Source organism: Microtus oregoni, unplaced genomic scaffold (assembly GCF_018167655.1).
Source record: "Microtus oregoni isolate MIOR12 unplaced genomic scaffold, Mior012 000221F_ref0000299, whole genome shotgun sequence".
Lineage (NCBI taxonomy): Eukaryota > Metazoa > Chordata > Mammalia > Rodentia > Cricetidae > Microtus > Microtus oregoni.
Genome location: NW_024544889.1, coordinates 161,227 through 180,120, shown reverse-complemented (window position 1 = coordinate 180,120; position 18,894 = coordinate 161,227). Strand labels below are relative to the sequence as shown.

At 36.4% G+C, this 18,894-nt stretch overlaps 1 protein-coding gene across 2 annotated transcripts in view; it reads left to right on the top strand.

Annotated features, from left to right (window-relative positions):
* The window catches only part of LOC121445598 (DNA polymerase alpha catalytic subunit-like), a 198,741-nt gene that overhangs the window by 30,809 nt on the left and 149,038 nt on the right, over positions 1 to 18,894 (top strand). For both annotated transcript variants that reach the window (XM_041647745.1, XM_041647744.1), the window contains exons 7-8: positions 1,162 to 1,340; positions 3,015 to 3,146. In XM_041647745.1, coding sequence (XP_041503679.1) covers positions 1,162 to 1,340; positions 3,015 to 3,146 — 311 coding nt within the window. The remainder of the gene's footprint in view (positions 1 to 1,161; positions 1,341 to 3,014; positions 3,147 to 18,894) is intronic.

Here is an 18,894-nt window from a genome sequence, read left to right as displayed (position 1 = left end):
TATTAGGAAATACTTTTAATTTTATGAAGCATAGTTATTAATTTCATGTGTAGCGTGAATATGTGTTTCATGTGAGTACAGTATGCATTAAATGGTGTCCATTTGCTATTTTGTATTGTATTCAAGTGCAATTTTTTAAGTGTTTAACATGTAGTAAGCACCATTAAACTGGGCTTTTCTTTTATTATCTCATTTCAAGTTCAAAACTATATGGCTGGTGACACTTCCATTTTGTGGGTGAGAAAACTGAGACTCCACATCTCAATCATCTGTTCTTTGATTGCTACCCTGCTACTCTGAAAGCGTTTTCCTCAAGAAGTTTATAATTACTATGTGTCACTTGATGACTGACCAAAGAGAATATAGGAGTTTGAATTTTAAATATAAATCCAAGTAGTAAAATTTGACAGGGTTTGAACAGGGGAAAATTAAATTAGTAAAAATGTTTTGTTTCTTTAAATAGTTTGTGGCAACAAAATCATATAAACCATGCATAGATTTATTGTTTCAAATGAAATATAGAAATTACATGTAGTTTCAAAGCTATTGTGGGTGTGTGGACCTATGGACTATGTAGATCCATCCCTTTGTACATGTTTTAAGTGTATGAATTGCAAACATAGAAAAATAGACGTTGCACTTTCTCCAGATGCTGCTACTGAATTATAACCACTGACGTAGGCTGCAGCATACATGCTGTTAACTATTGAGAGAAGATGAAATCTACCACTGCAGTGAAATCAGTGTTTACAATTGTGTCTGCATTTGAAAGAGTGAACCTATATTCTTTAATGGGAATTTTGTTTTGTTTTTCTTTTTAATGGTTGCACTTTGAGTATTTTTTTAATAACAGTGAATAAATTATTTGAGTTTTTAAGTGTAACTTAAAAAAAATCTATGAAATGCTTTGGAACCTGTATGTCCAGTGACTTGTTTCTACATTGTAGTTTTAGAGTTATTTTTTGATTCATAATCTTTTATAAAAACTATTTGTCCTATGATCTTGAGTTCAATTGGTTTTACGTGTGTGTGTGTGTGTGTGTGTGTGTGTGTGTGTGTGTGTGAACTTGAAAACTATTCTTTTGTGAGAATTTACTTTGGGTTATAATTCTTTGAATGACTACTTCTGTTTTTTTTTTTTTTTTTTTTTTTGCTTGGTAGGGCTTGACTCCACTCAGTTTAGAGTTCATCAGTATCACAAAGATGAGGAGAATGATGCTCTACTTGGTGGACCAGCACAACTGACTGATGAGGAGAAATACAAGGACTGTGAAAAATTCAAATGCCTTTGTCCTACATGTGGAACTGAGAATATTTATGATAATGTCTTTGAAGGCTCGGTTAGTTATTCCTTTTTGTTTCTGTCTTTCATTTTGTTTGGAAACTAGTTCAGAGTGCCCTCCCCCTACACTTCATGGTATATAAAGGTAACCTAGATGTTGCATTTTTGTCTTTAAACAATTTTTGCTACATGACTTTTGCTTTTATAACTTCATTTCTGCTGAGACATGCTTAATTGAGTATGCTTTAATTGTTTTTGCCTTTCTAGAGTGCTTGACCTTAGTTTTAAAATGGAATCTCTTAAAAATTCTAATTATCTCAAAATATTTTTATTGGAACTCCTTAATTAGTAACCTGTATTCCCTGTTCCCAACCCCACTTATTTAGATAGAGCAATAATTTCCTTTATCTTAAGTTAACAAGAATTAGGCATTTTGGGAAAGTTTTGTTTGTCTTTACATGTTCCTCTCACCTTGTTTTTTCCCAAAGGTACTCTTACTATCTTTTCTGTGGTCTTTCCATATCAGACATTAAAAAAAAATCACAAGGAGACATTCTTGTCAAGAAGTACTGCCAAAAAATGTATCATTGACCTTGGATCGGAACTTGAAACTCAGCCAATTCATTTCATTTTACTGCAGTGTTATAAGTGTGCTAGCCATTGGCAAATGAGTAGGCAGCAGAACTCTGAAACCTTGAAACTGAAAGAAAATACATCTTTTATCTAAATTAAAAGTAATTATTTTAAGTTAATTTGGACAAACAGCAGATGTTTTGCATTTTTTTGAATCAAAACAAAGCAGCTTTTGGAAGCAAGTGCAAGGAAGAGGCAGACACATATCAGCAATACTTGCTAAATCCTTGAGTTTTGCTTCATTACAGCTGTAAATAAGATAGTTAATTGCATGGAGGCTTGACGACTTGCAGATGGGCTAACTGTGGAAGAGCCGATGTCAAGCTCGGAAATCTCTTCCACCTGGAATTGCTTAGCTTGTCGGGGTAGGGTTATGCACCAGATTGGAGCAGGAAACCAACCAAGATATTTAAGAAAACAAATGCTCCAGAAACCCCAACAGTTTTCCTATATCTTATTTTTGTTTTGTCTTTGTTTAAAACAAATTACAACATAATAAAATGTTCTCCAACTGTTAATAGTTACTCGTTCAAATGTATATTCTTATTGAAACCTTCTTTCCCAATATATATTTCAGTTCTTTTCAAGCACAGAAACTTTAGATTTTCCAATCTGGTGATAGTTTGCTTTATTGCTTTTTTAGTGCGCTAATTTTAAATTTTACATTTTTCTGCCTAAAATTCCCTTGGTGCAGTAACAGCAAACTAATATCATGTAAGGGCTTTTGCTTTGTCTTCAAGTTTGGAATGAATGAGTGCAAGTTAAGTTTTGATCAGTGTCTCTAGAATAATGTTTATTTTTGGTAACATGATTTCTCTGGTATTTTTGGTGGGGAAGTTGCCTTATCCATAATGCCTGTCTTGCATGGAATGTAAAATAGTGAGTTTGTGGTTTTCCCTTTGACTTTGTACTCCATTGTGATAACAAGAATTTATGCCATGTACTTCTAAAGGGGATCTTAAGCCATAAGTAGTGGATAAAGTATGGTTCAAAACTCACCTCTAATAGTATTGGACACCAAGAAAACAAATGAAAGTTTTAAGCATAAATACTTTCTGATAATAATCTTTTGTACACTTGTTTGTCCTGTTTTCTATAGGGAATTGATATGGAGCCCAGCTTGTATCGTTGCAGTAATATTGATTGTAAGGCTTCACCACTCACCTTCATGGTACAGCTGAGCAACAAACTGATCATGGACATTAGACATTGCATCAAAAAGTACTATGATGTAAGTATCTGTAATAAGACTTTACATATTTAATTTGGAGAAATATAATAATTGTTTAATAGTTTTTGATACAAGTGAAAAACCTTTGGGGGAAATTCGTAGTAAAATACTTTTAATAAAATGTGACAGGCTGTAATTTAAAGTTTGTTTACATTTTCTTATTTATATGTGGATGGGTGGGTGATGGTGGTGCAGGATGGTGCCTATATGGTGAACATGAGGGAGTTAATTCTCTCTTTCTATCAAGTTGGTTCAAAGGGATCAGACTCAGTTCATCAGGCTTGGTAGCAAGACCTTTACCACCTAAGCCATGTCAACTGCCCAAACTATGAAATTTTAGTCTGGTAATGTGACAAATAATTTGATTTTTCTCATATCTCATTACTGAAGAGTATTTTAAAGATTTAAAGTTTAATTTTAAGAAAAGTGAAACTATATTTGGAAATTTTATTTTTATTTGTTATTGCCTAGGTAACAAAATTGAATGATCACTCAGAACTTTGGCTAGAGTAGGAAAAATATCAATGTTGCCTGTCTCCAGTAAGTAGAGTCATGGTACTATGGGTAATGATTTTACTGGATTGATCACTGCCCAGTACTTTGTGTTCACACATGACAATCTAAGCCAATCTCTTGATTAGTTTTCTGAAGAAATGAAAAGAAACATTTTTTAAATTGAAGTGCAATTTGAGATTTCAAAGAGAATATCTCATTTTTTTATATGTACAGAAAAAATCCCAGAAGAGTAAGTAAGCTTTCTTTGCTTTAAAATCGAGCTTTTGTTTTTTCTTACCACATTTCAAATGAATGTTTTTTTCTCTTTAAAAATTAAAATTTAATAAGACTGTACATTTCTCATTTTTCTTAGTGTGTCATATCATTTATCATCTAAACAAATTTTCTGTCACTTGAAAATTCACTATACCTTTTAACTGACTTCTAAGATACACTGTTTATATATAACTCAGCATGAGACCATGAAAGAAATGATGGAGTTCTTTTAACAAATATATATTGCGATATACAGAAAAACCCCGTTTTAAAAACAAAAACAAACAAAATGGCTTTGTTGCCAAGGCTTTTTTTTTAAATAAAAATGTTCAGGAAGTATTAGCTAAGACCAATGACTTTAACATTCTATTCTTTCTATTTGTTAATTAAAATGTAACATAGCCCTTCTTTAGGCACGTGTGAAGTAATTTGACATGTCTCACATAGTAAGAAATATAACTCATTATATATAAATGGGTATTAGAGCATTAAGGTAAAGGATGAGAACACAGAGTCATATTGTGATTTGGCAGAGAATAATTTGTATTTATATTTTTAAAAAGTATGTTTGCCTAAATAATAATGACTACACTTTGGGAAACTCTGCAAACTTTAGTGAATAAAGCTGTGCTGCACTTAAATGAAGAGCTTGTTGGGAATAAAGGTTATTTGTCGGGTCACATTCTATAGTACATCAAGTGTTCACCTTATGAAATGTTAGACCTTTATTTACCATGAAGAGCACAAATCAAAATTGTTCAACTTCTCATTTACAGATCTCGTTGAGTAAAGTATGATTCTTGACTCTTGGGAAGAATCCTGGCTTTTTCCTCTATGTTTAGTCTATCAAAAGCTTCACCATGGAAATGTTAATACTAAAACAATGAATCTAGTTCCTTCTGCGAGACGGAACTATCTGTTTTGACTAAGTTGAGAATAGGGAGAAAAACGATCCATATAATTAGAATGTGCCCAAACTCAAAGATGAATTTTAATTCTAATTGTGTGTGTGTGTGTGCATGCGTGTGCGTGTATGTATGTGTGCATGTCTGTGTTTTAATGACCATAGTTAAAAAAGCATTTTTAAGCTAAATAATCTACTCTTGCAGACTAAGTATTTAAAAGAAAGTTGTTAGAGTACTTGCCTTGTCTTGTCTACCAACTATTTCTGTAGCATGCAAGTGAAAGGTTTTCTACACTTAACTGCCCACTTGATTGTCTTTTCTAAGACATTTCTGATCAAAATCGCCAAATGTTACTCTAGTAATTAAGGATTGATAGAACTGTTGGTCCTCAAAGTTAGAAATTTCCTTGCTTTGTGATCCTGATCATAAGCTACTGGATGGGTGAAAAGAACTCCATCATTTCTTTCATGGTCTCATGCTGAGTTATATATAAACAGTGTATCTTAGAAGTCAGTAAGAGACAGTTTTATTTTTTGTTGTCTCCAGATACAATGCTACTTTTGCCAGCTGATGGGTGTGATGTTGAGTTCCTTTGGTTAACTGTGCCTCAAGTCACACTGTTGAGTGTGATGTATGATAAAATTAATGGCAATCAAGCTAAAGACTGATGCAGTAAGCATATTAGAAAGGCTTCTAAGATTAAGCGACTTTTCTCTGAAGCAGGTTACCAAAATGGATTCTTCATATTTTGTAATATTTAAAAATACTCAGTGAATAGAAACAATTATTTGTGGATCTTAGATAATAGAGTATCATATTTATTTTAGTCTTAAAATTACAGCAAGGGAAATCAGTTTACAATGAGAAAAGAAATGTACATATAGAAAGGAAGAACTTGGAGAAGTTTGGTAAAATATGACATCTGACCAAACGTAAGTTGCCAAGGAACCTAGTTATAGATTATATGAAATTAGGTTACCAAGAAAAGAATTTGAAGTCACAGAGTATACTTCCAAATCATTTGCATTTTCAAATGCATTACATGTTCCTCTGTCATGACTGGATGAGTAAATGTGATGTAACATTTTTGCAATTGTATATATCTCAGAGTCAATAAATCTACATTACATCATATTTTAATACTGACTCCTTTAGTGGGAAATGCTTTTTCCCAACCCCCTTTGTATAGTAATGAGTGTATCCTTTGAATTCTCATTTAATTAACATACAAATTTACCTGTGCATGGAAATGTACAAGACACTGAACAAATGTACTTTTTGAGTAACATATTGATTTACTTGGGAGAAATACAACTTTAGATTTTACTTCAAGGTTTGATAATGTGTTGAAAAACTGACATAGCACAAAGAAATCTTAATTCAAAATTGATTGTATGCTTTGAGCCTTGTTTGTTACTCTGTTAATACTGAACTGGTATTTCTTTTTACTCATAAGAAGGCTAATTAATCTCTAAGCTTTTAAGGATGGTTTTTGAAATTCAGGTTTAGAATGAAAAATTTACACATAACCCCCCCCCCCTTAAATTCTGTCCCCAAGAGCACACACACACACACCGAGAGAGAGAAAGAGAGAGAGACAAAGAGAGAGAGACAGACAGACAGACAAAGGGAGAGAGAGAGAGAAAGAGAGAGACAAAGGGAGAGAAGCACTAGCTAATCTAAATTGGGAAATGAAGAGGGCTTTTTTTAAGCATGAAAATTTCATCATCTTGTCAGCTGGCAGAATGCCTGCTGTGTGGATTCACAAAGGCTAAGAATTACACTTTCATGAAATTTTCCTCACTAACTGCCCTGGTTAATTTGAAAGATAACCCACTGTTCTAATTCATTCCTCAATTGGGCGGTGCAGGTTTTATCTTTGATCTGACAAAGCATTTGTGTTAATCGTTTTGGCCCTCCACTAGACACTCTTGGGATTGTGCTTTTACAATAAATGTGTCTGTGATAGCTCTTTAGTCTATTATACTTACAATAGATCCATAGAACTGGTAATTAATTCTCCACTGCTTTGGAAATGGGAAGAATAGGTGTAGCTCTGTCAAGTACTGCTGGGAAGTTTGTTTAGCTGGTTTATTTTTGAAGTGTTCCCTCAACTGTCCTAAAAGCGAATATGAGACTGAGATGCTAGCCTACCCTAATGACTTTCTGATGTGGGAAATTCAGTCCTTTTTGATACCTGGGAGGGGGTGGTGGGTCATTTATTATTGGTTACTATGTACATTAAACTCATTTGAATACATACATGGAGTCACACCTTTCTAAAGGTGGAGGCTCTGACAGACACAGTGTGATAGTGAACTAAAATGTATTCCTCGTTCCTCATTATGCAGTGTTTAAGGGGTTTGAATGGGGCAAAGGATTTTTCTTTACCATCCTCCTGTGTTTCTAGGTACCTGCAAAAGGACTCTTTGCTAGTGTTTTTGAATGTTGAGATATTGCTAACCCTAGATAGAACTGCCCCTGCATCTAAAAAACAGTGAGCATATGAGTACTGACTGTCAGTGTTTTAGCCCTTGATTAGTTGCTGGGCCAGAATTAGTGGTGTAATTCCTTAGAAATAAGCTCCAGGTTTTATAATCTCAGAATTTTCCTGTATTATGCCTTTTGAGGACTGGGCTTAAATATTCTGTGTCTTATCTGTGATCTCTGCCACAGCCATTCATTTAGTAATGGGTGTTCTTGATTCTTGGTAACCAAGGGACCAACAAGTAAAAGTTATTATTTTTAATATTTTCTTTAAATTATTTTTTCACAATGTTACTACACTGACAGAGGGCTTATTTGTGATACACAAAATTAATATCAAGTTAACCCAAAACTCCACAGTTATTTTAAGATCCTGAAAGCATTGACAAATAGCTCTTTGGTCTTTGTCCTCTCCTCTCCTCCCCTCTCTTCCCCTCTCCTCCCCTCCCTCCCTCCCTCCCTCCCTCCCTCCCTCCCTCCCTCCCTCCCTCCCTCCCTCCCTCCCTCCCTTTTTCTCCTCCCTTCCTCCCTCCTCCCCTCCCTTCCCTCTGTTCCTTCCACCCTCATCCTAACACTCTTGTCCCCAGGGACCAGTCTCTGCCCCCTTCTCTCTCCTCTTCTAATAAAGCTCCCATGTGAGCCTTGTTGGATGGTGTGACTTCTCTTCGCAGTGTTTTTTTTTAAATTACAAATGGAGCTTCTTCTCAAGCCAAGTATGTGGCAAAGACTCAGTGCCCACAAATATTATTGTTATGATACAGAATAGCAGCCTGTCTAAGTATAATATTTTCATTGTCTGACTAGAGAAGTTGTATGCCTAACTAGATAACTTGGCAGAGGTGGGGAGCAATACCTAGCTTGTTACCTGCTTACTGCCACTCTCTTTATATTTCTCTGCTTTATTTCTTAGTGTATTATTGTGATAAAAGTACATTATTATTTCTTTGGGGCCCATTTTTATGAGGAATTCAAAAACATATGCCCAGAGAATTAATATCAGCCATCAAGCATTATGTTCTTAAACTCAAGGTTGACCTTGGAATTGCCTTTTATCAAAGGTGTAATGATGAGTCAGGAGTAGTGGCACATACCTTTAATCCTAGCACTAGGGAGGCAGATGGATCTCTGTGAGATCAAGACAAGCCTGGTCTACAAAGAGGTTGATGATAGTCAGGTGGTTACATGAAGAAACACTGTCTCAGCCTGCCCCTTAAAAGTGTAACCATTCCAGAATGGAATATTGGTTAAACTATTTGTTCATAAAAATGTGAACTTATTTAGCATCATGAGCAAACATCATTTATAGTGCTAAATAGTGCTTAAGCAAAAGTAGTTTTATAAGGAAGTCACAGAATGACATTAAATAAATCTGTTAAGATGACAACTTCTCACTCCAGACCCCAACAAATGTGTTACTGAGTGGGACTCATTGTTATTGACTTCATTTATCCATTTTTGTTGGAATGATACTTTACAGTGGATCTGGTTGAAAGCCATGCAGTGGCTTTCAGTAACTCTCTGCTGTTCTGCCGCAAATATTCAGTGTTCAATAACCCTCAAAATTTCTCATTTCTTACCTGTGGTGATGCAGACTGATAGTTTTTAGGCTAGAGATTGCAATATGCAGTAGCATCACAGGCTACATTGGTTCAAAATAGTTTAAACTTTAATAGTGGAATTATTGTTGATTTCTTTGCCTCTCTATTTATATTTAGAACATTTAGAAAGAAAGAATAAACTAGGCTTTTTTTAAAAGTCTCTAACAACATAATTATAAGTGGTAGTAGAAGCATGCAACATATAAGCAATATATATCCATCTCACCAGTTCAGCTTCACAGTCAGCCTAATACTTGCTACCCAGTGAAGCTTAAAGAGGGGTGATTTCTTTAGGCATCCATAAAACCCATCCTAAATCTTCCTGAGAGCTGATGTTTCTTCTTCACACCATTTTATTGGGAAGCTAAGCATAAATGAACACCAGGCATACCAGTATTCTAACAGCAGACCTATTAATAGAGAGGGTATGCTTTTATTTGTAAATGGTTGATTTTCCTAGATTTATATAAGTCAAACATGCTAATTTTGAGTTGAGTATTACATTTTGCTGCAACTTCATGGTGTGTTCCTACAGTAAAACTGGAAAAAAAAAAAACGGCTTGGATGATAGTTGGGGGTAGAATCTCATTGTAAGAGAATGTGTTGCCTATACATCTAAATGAATAATAGGTTATCCCATCCTCTAAAACATGATAGATAGATAGATAGATAGATAGATAGATAGATAGATAGATAGATAGATAGATAGATATTCTGTGCAAGCAGTTAATCATGAGATGTTTGCTTTCGCAAAGGAGTTGTAGTAAACAAATAGGCTTAGGTACAGCTTTCCACTTGTCTTTTTTTAAAAAATAAAATAACCAACCTTTGTCTGTTGTTTCTTTAGTTTTTATTTAATTTAATCATTACTTGATGCCATCAATTATTTCTGGTAGGAACAAAACTAGAAATGGTCCTATGGAACTAGTAGGAGATTCACACCCAATTTGGAGTGGTCCAACCACAGAATAAGCATTACAAATTATGCCAGTTCTGACCATGACCACCTAGCAGTGGTCTGGTCCATGTGTATTGAACCTGGACTTTAAGCAATTCCTGATATAGTTTACCTCTGTAGGGAAAATTGGGGGCTTTTTGAAACACCAAGGAAATGCCATAAGAGTTGGCACATAGATGACAAAACGTAGGTAATCTCAGAAAACTGGGCTGAAACAGTAGAATTCCTTTCTTCAGTTTGATTTCTTTAACCTTGTCTATTTAGGGAAAACTCAACTTCAAATCTTACCCCAGTCACCTCTAGCTACTATCTTGTAGTAAAGTAATTGAACCAGAACAGATTTCATTTAACCTTTCAAAAGTGAAATTTTCACACCACTGAGCAAAATGGAAGTTTCAGGTCTCTGCTGTATATATCAACAGTGTGGGAAGTGAGCATCCTAAGCAGTGACTGTCTTTCGTGTTTTGTTGTATGTTCATTGTGGTCCACAAGTGAAATCAGACCTTTACAGATAGTTGTTGATTGGAATTTTCAGATGATGCTGTCTAGCCTAGCCTTGCATTAAATGAAATGATCTCATTTCTGTTTAGGAGAGAATTAATTCAGCTGCTTTTCTAAGGCACTACAGAAAAATTTTCAAAAAAAAAAAAAGAAAAAGAAAAGAAAAATTTTCAAAGTCCAGATTTACAAAAAACAACAACAGTGCATGTGTGTGTGTGTGTGTTTTTGTGCACGTGCACGCGTGTGTGGCTTTGTGTGTATGTGTGTGATAAAACCGAGTTCATCTTTTTTTTCTATATAATAAGGATTGTTTTTTTTTTTGCAAGGAATGGCTTTAACATACACCCTTATCAATATCCATAATATGTTGGCCTTAACTTGGATTTTGTAAAGCAATATATATCTTGTAGTCCTGGTTTAAACCTTGTCTGATTTAAATAACACCTTCAGAATTTTCTGTGTTTTTTTTACTTTATGCCATAATGTAGTTTTCTTTCATTTTATTTATTTTTTTTTGTTGAAAAAATTTCTGCCTCCTCCCCACCTCCAATTTCCCTCCCCCTCCTCCCACCCCTCTCCCCCTCCCCCCACTCCTCTCCCCCTCCCCCCACTCCTCTCCCCCTCTCCCCACTCCTCTCCCCCTCCCCCTACTCCATTTCCCCTCCTTCTCGAGTCTGTGGAGCAGTCCACATTCCCTGCCCTGTGGAAAGTCCAAGGTCCTCCCCCCTCCATCCAGGTCCAGGAAGGTGAGCATCCAAACTGGCTAGCCACAAAGCCAGAACATGAAGTAGGATCAAAACCTAGTGCCATTGTCCTTGGCTTCTCATCAGCCTTCATTGTCCACCATGTTCAGAGAGTCCGGTTTTATCCCATGCTTATTCAGTCCCAGTCCAGCTGAACTTGGTGAGCTCAAATCCCTCACCTGGCTTGTTTCTTGAAAGGGCTTTCTCATTCAGGCAGTACAGGTACTTCAGGTTCCTTGGCTGTTAGAGGTACAACAATATTGGTACTGCTTAGAACCTGGGCGATTTACTAGCCAACTCTCAGGATCCAGGACTACCAAGGCTACAGTCTAAAATCAAACTAACACTCCTCAGGATTGATGTCCATATGATGCACAAAGATTTAGAAATCATGCAGGCCCCTCAACTTCAAATTTCCATTTAATGATGTAGTGATATTTTAGAGCCTTTAGAACAATGGTTCTCAGTCTGTGGGACTTGACCCCTTGGGGGAGGGTTTAAAACCTCTTTCACAGGGGTTGCCTAAGAGCATAAGAAAACACAGATATTTACACTACGATTTATAATCGTAGCAAACTTATAGTTATGATGTAGCCATGAAAATAATTCAATGGCTGGGGGTCACCACAGAATGAGGAAACTATATTAACACAGTGTATAAAACTATAAAACACAGTGTTAGGAAGGTTGAGAACTACTGTTTTAGAAAGACCCATTGAAGAATTTTAAGTAAAACATTCCTTTGTAGTAGTATATATAGTTCAGAGGTTCTCAATCTTTTTCATCTTTGGGACCCTAGTACACTCTTAATATACTAAAAATGCAATGAGTTTATTTTTCTGTGAATTCATATTTTATTTTAACTTAAAACTGAGGTGCTAAAGTATTGATCCATTTATGAGTGACAATAAGAATATTAAGTAATGAAGTAATAAGGGCAGCGTGGCTGCGTCCCCAACACCCCGGCCGCCTGCCCAGCTAGCTTATGCCCCAAAATAATTACACAGACACTGTATTCTTTTAATCACTGCTTGGCCCTTTAGCCCTAGCCCTTACTGGCTAATTCTCACATCCCGATCAACCCATCTCTAATAATCTGTGAGCACCGGTCTTACCGGGAAAGGTTCAGCATGTCTAACCTGGCGGCTTGCTTCATGGCGTGTGTCTGCCCAGGAGCCGGGAGCATGGCGTCTCTCTCTGAGGCGTCTGCTCCCGAGAGAGCTGTGGAGTCTCTGAGCTCACTTCCTCTTCCTCCCAGCATTTTGTTCTGTTTACTCCTCCCACCTATCCTCTAACCAATAAAATGGGCCAGGGCAGTGCCTTTATTAGCCAATGACCTTCCTCCATCATTTCCCCTTTTTCGGTTTAAACAAAAAAAAGGCTTTAACATAGCAAAATTACATATAACAAAACAGTTATCAAGTAAAAGTTACAATAATCTTTATCATAACTAAGGAAAACTATAACTATAACTAACTATTCTTAACTCCATCAAAGACTCCAGAAAGATACAATACTACCTAAGCAAACAAGAAAAAAGCAACTTTTAAAACTCTAGAAATGACAGAGACATCTCGCTGCCTGGACAGTCACCCAAAGTTCCTCTGTACCGTTGGGGCATCCATCTTCAGCCTTCAGGCCCATGGTATCCAGCAGACATTTCCAAAAAGCAGGAAAATTCAAGGTCAGTTCAGTCACTATCTGTTGTGTCCTGCAGAATGTCTCACAGACTCTTTCATGAATCAGGAACCCCGAAAGATCATCTCACCTTAGGCAAGTTCAGTAGTCCTCTCTCTGTGGGTTCTCTGCGTCCAGTTTATGCAATAGTCCAGGCAAGAGCAGTTTCTTGCCCAAATGGCGATCAAACTCCATAAGGATCCTCTTCGATGCCCATCTTCCTCTTGAAGTAGATTGGTGCTGCCAGGAGCAGAGTGTCTCATTGTCATGAAAAGTCCTCAGTTATTAAAATATTAAATGTCCTATTCTGTAATCTTTGAAAGACATGAAGACTGTCTATCTAAAATATATCTCTATATATCTAGAAAATCTAACCAACATGACTACAAACTTTACTATTATCGATGATTATCCATCAACAACCTATACTTCTTAATTATACAGTACATATTTAAATGAACTACACTATCACAATACCTTAATCAAAATCAGAAACACTTATACATATAACAAAATTGACCTTATATCTCTATCAATAAAGCAAAATCTATACTAATGTAAATTATTCATATCTATATCATATCCCCCTTTAAATGTAAAAGGACGTTTATAAACCATATTTGGGAATATGGGCGCAGTTTTTTCTCTCTAAACTGCTTCCTGCTGAATGGGGGCGTCGTTAATTAGGTCTTTCATGGTATAACCTGTGTGCTAGTTTCATCTCAGTTGGCAGTTGAGCGAAGCAATTTTCTGAAGGTGTTCACCCCAACCCTTCAGGAGGGCATAGTCCATCATACCAAATCGGGATAAATGTAATCCACAAGGTCTGACCCTCTGTGAAAACAAAAGAAGAATCTCTTTTCCAAAGTATCATATCCTTAGATCCAAATTCTGAAATCATACCCTCATGATATCCGTTCTGGTTCCACTTGGCAGCCCATATAATGAAATGTCTCTCTGTACTTAGCTCCTTCACAGTCAAAAATTTTAAAGAAAACACAATGTACATAATCCAGACTCTCTGTGAATTTTCCATTTTTATGTGGCTTATTTTTCTTTATTTCTTTTAATCTCTTAACTATCTGTACTCTGTCTCTTTAAAGACTTTACTTTTACTTTTTTAAACCATTAACTTTATTCTCTATATTCTTTTTCTTCTCTCTCCCAAGCCTACGTACATTCATCCACAGTGTGACTCATTTAGTGGTCTGAATCTGTCCTATTGTGAATCTGCAATTTTTTACTATCCAGGGGCACTTTTGATTTGCGCCTTTAAATCACTAGGCGCTTAAGAATCTAAGCTGTGACATTCCTAGGTTAACTTTTTGCTTTTTGAGCGTATATCTTTGACCTGGAATATCTCTGTAGACCAGGCTGTCTTTGAACTCTCAGAGATCCGCCTGTCTCTGCCTCTCAGGCAGTGGGATTAAAGGTGTTTGCTACTACACCTTGAACTCACAGAGATCTGTTTGTCTCTGCCTTCTAGGCACTGGGATTAAAGGCATGTGCTACCACACACAACAACTCTCTTCCTTTTTTTTTTTTTTTTTTACTTTAAGAACTTCAACTTTTAGTCTGCATATATTTTTAACACACTGTAAACCATTTAAAATTTTCTTTGTCTTTGAATCTCTCTTTACTGTATATCTCTCTTTTTCTGACCACATGAATCTTTAATTTACCAAGCAATCTCAGTAGGACTAAAGGCGTGGCTTTGCCAGCTAGATCCATTCCATTCCTTAGCTTTCCAGCCTCATGGCTGAGGTACTGGCTGTAGCCAGCAAGGGAGCTACAACAGACAACACTCAAGTCCTCTCTCGGTAGCCGGCCCTCCTGCCTCAAATAGTCAGAGTTTGCCCTGGCAGGACGGCCCAGAAAGCCGGCATTTTTAAACGGCGCAGCTTTTTTCCTGTTATGGCTGAAAACCGAAAAGCATGTGTTCAGCTTTTCGTCAACACCGTTTAAGTGTTTCGTGGCAGGACCTCTTAATGAGCTGCAGGCTTTGCAGCTAAAGCTGAGTCAGGAAGCCTCTCTTAGATGAGGCACTTGCTTGCCTCTAGCAAGCAGAGTAGAACCGAGAAATTGCTGCTACCAAGAAACCAGGCACAATGCTTTCATTTTGTTCTAGAATTACTTCCCAAGCTGTCTCAGGCTTTATGTGGAAGCAGTTGTCCACGTGGGCGCCATATGAAGTAATAAGGGCAGCGTGGCTGCGTCCCCAACACCCCGGCCGCCTGCCCAGCTAGCTTATGCCCCAAAATAATTACACAGACACTGTATTCTTTTAATCACTGCTTGGCCCTTTAGCCCTAGCCCTTACTGGCTAATTCTCACATCCCGATCAACCCATCTCTAATAATCTGTGAGCACCGGTCTTACCGGGAAAGGTTCAGCATGTCTAACCTGGCGGCTTGCTTCATGGCGTGTGTCTGCCCAGGAGCCGGGAGCATGGCGTCTCTCTCTGAGGCGTCTGCTCCCGAGAGAGCTGTGGAGTCTCTGAGCTCACTTCCTCTTCCTCCCAGCATTTTGTTCTGTTTACTCCTCCCACCTATCCTCTAACCAATAAAATGGGCCAGGGCAGTGCCTTTATTAGCCAATGACCTTCCTCCATCAAAGTAAAAATAAAATATTTTTAAAAATCTGGGTTTGGGCACACATTGTTAATCTTGGCACTTGGGAAGCAGAGACAGAGGCGGGTTTATCTCTGATTAAAGGCCAGTCTGATATTTATATATAAGTTCCTTCCAGGCCAGCCAGTGCTTCATAGTGAGACCCTATCTCAAAAAGAGCCCATTTTGAAAAAAAATAACTTCATATTCCAATTGAAAATAATCTAATCAAGACAATGGTATTACAATTTTCTTTCTTACCTATCTTCAAAGATAGTTGAATTCTCATATCTTCTTCAGCATCTCATCTATTGTAATTTACTATTTTGGTTTGTAAAGAAAATTTTGTTTCACATACCAATATAGTTAGGGAAAGAAGCATGTTTTGTTAGCCCTTTCTGTTAATTTCAGTAATTCATTTTTTTGTTACTACACTGAAATAGTTTCTTAAAGTGTCTTGGGGGTGGTATGTTCATATAGGTATGTACACTTGCGTGTGTGATTTTATGTGTCTGTGTGTGCAAAAGCATATGTTGGTGAGAGGTCACTGTTGGGTTTATTATTCAATAACCTCTTTGCCTTATTCTCAGCGAACCTGGAGTTCACTGATTTAGCTAACTGGCTGGCCAGCAAGCCCCAGGGATTCTTCTGTGTTCACCTCCCCACTGCTAAGCTTTTTTACATGGGTTCTGGGAATCAAACTTGGATACTTCTCTTTACACAGTGAACACTTTACTGAGCTAGCCCTTCTGCCAAGATTGTTTCTTTTTTGTTTTTTGGGTTTTTTTTTCCACCAAGGTAGTTTTTTACAGGTTAACAACACTGGGTATGAAATCATGTCTTTGATCTTTTTATGTTGTAGTACATTGAAACCCATTGCTCTGTCTTAAACCTTGAGTGAATCATTTATCTATGCATGATTCTTTAACATGGAATGGTTATTTAGAAAATATTGGTTAAGTGACTTATACATGTTTTCCAAATGTTATAATCTTATAAAAAATGCAGTTTTTAATCAGCCTCATTGGGACCCTATTGAGCTAAAGGTAGTAAATATTAATATTCCAATGAAAATACATTGAATACTGAGGTTTGGTAACAATGTGAGTTGATTTTTTTTTTTTTAAGTGATAGACTTCGTTGGTTCATTTTGTAGGAAATGTCTTTTAGGTACTTAGGTCTGAATAACCATAGTTTATCAGATATTCTTTTAGCTAAAAATGGGTTTCGCTGAACAGAGTAGCTCAGTTCCCAACTTAGATAGTTGTACGAATGTTTTCTCATGGAGAGAACTACTGTATCATTGCACATGATAATAAAAGAATCCATATAGTTGAGTTTCATAAAAGATTCTGCTCTCTGAATATATGTTATTGCTAAATGAGCCTAGCTTACTTATGTATTACGTATTGTGAGTGTGCAATGGTAAGGAATATAAAACTTAATAGTATAATTTATAGCCACTACCTTAGCAGACATTTTATTGTACATATTGATCTTGCACCATCAATACAATTGCAAATTCAATGAAAAAGACTGATATTCTGGAAAAGAGCTATGACTTTTTATTTGTGGGTTCCAGGAGCTTCACTTTCAGCTCTTGCATTTTTTCCTAAAGAAATGTACTCTTTGGGACTGTGGATGTATCTCAGTGGGTTAAGAGCATTTATTATGCAAGCATGAGGACCTGAGTTCAAATGTCCAGAACCAATATAAAAAGTCACACATGGTCACATGCATAATTGTAACGCTAGCAGTACATGAGGCAGAGACAGGAGGATCACTAGAACTTGCTGCCCAACTTTAATTTAGCTCTGGGCTTAGTGAGAGACCTTGTCAAAGGATTAAGGTAAAAAGTGAAAGAGCAGGACACCCAACCTCCTCCAGCCTCCATGCATGCATGGGAACATATGCCCATACACAGACATGTACATACTTCACCCTCCACACAGTAAATTTTAAAAAGGAGAAAAAAAATTTATATGCAAGAATATATTGATGAGTAATTGCTTATAATAATGAAAATTGGATATAACTTACATATCCTAGAATAAATTATTGCTAAATAAATTATGGCATATCAACAGGATAGTATAATGTACAGCCACCTAAAGCAGTATTTTGTGAGATTAAAGACACAGGACCATGGAAACAGAAATATAAGAAAGCAAATTATTATATAAGGAATGCTTCAACTACGTGGTAAAAATACTCTGTACTTATAGAAATGTTTCTGAAAAAACAAAGACATCAGAATATTAATAGTGATTATCTTTACTAGTAAGAATATGGGTTGCTTTAATTTTTATCTTTATATTTGTGTTAGTGCTATAATAACTATATATTCCATTTTAAAGGGGAAGATTTGGGTTGCATTTTAAATATATTTATTTTAACATTTACAATAAATGAAATATTACTGTGGAAAATTTCACTGTAAAATTCACTGTAGCATATTGTATAGTGTATTGTCAAACGGATAAAATTGTGTAACTATGAGGACATTTTTTTATTTTATTTTGTTTTCTACTATACTAAATAGGTTGCCAGTTCCAGACTGTATACATGAAAGTTGGTAGCTTTACTTTACAAAAGTGGCAGTAATTTATTTGAATACAAAATGAAATTATCAGGACAATTCCCTCAAAGAATACTGAAGAAAATGCATCTCAGTATTTCCATTAAAGTTTCATAGCAAAAATAGCTCTGTTTAGGAAAGAGAACTCTTTATCTTTAGCTCATTACTTACTTTCAGTGCATCATGAGGACAGAGAGAACCTCAAAAGTTTAAGTAGTCATTCTCATACTCATTGATTATGCTCACCACTTCTGCTTTCTAGAAGTTACCTCGAGGTCTTAAATCATTAAGAAGGATAACTTTCTCTTACTCAGATGTGCACCCACATCCATAGCAGTTTGTGCTTTTTCAAATTCTAGCAAATGTATAGATAGATTTGTACCTACCACCCTTAATCAAAATACAGAACAGTTCCATCCCAAAACAGTATCATCTCACTCTTGTTCCAACTTCTATATTTTTTTTGATCACTACCGGGTTGTCTTTTGGGGACTGTCAAATGGATCCATAGAGTATGCAGCCTTTGAGACTGTCTTGTCACAGAAGGCTCTTCTATTATTGCTGACTATTACTCCACTTTGTGGGTGTGTATTTGTTTGACCCATTTAAGGATGGTTTATGTTGTTTCCAGTTGGGGACAATTATGGAATCTGGTGCTTGTAAATGTTTGAATGTAGCACAAATAATAAAAACCCAGTGACAGTTATTGGGGTTCAACCTGAAGACCAAAGAAGCAAAGCAGCCAAGCCACTAGAGAGCTCTTACCTCCATGAAATCTTCAGACTGAAAGAAGGCAAGTTCCTGTTTCATCCTACCTTATATTCCTCTGTAGTGCTGAGATTATAGGTGTGCATCACCACCGCTCAACATTTGTGGCTAACTAACGTGGCTACTGGCATTAAAGCTGTGTGCACCCACTGC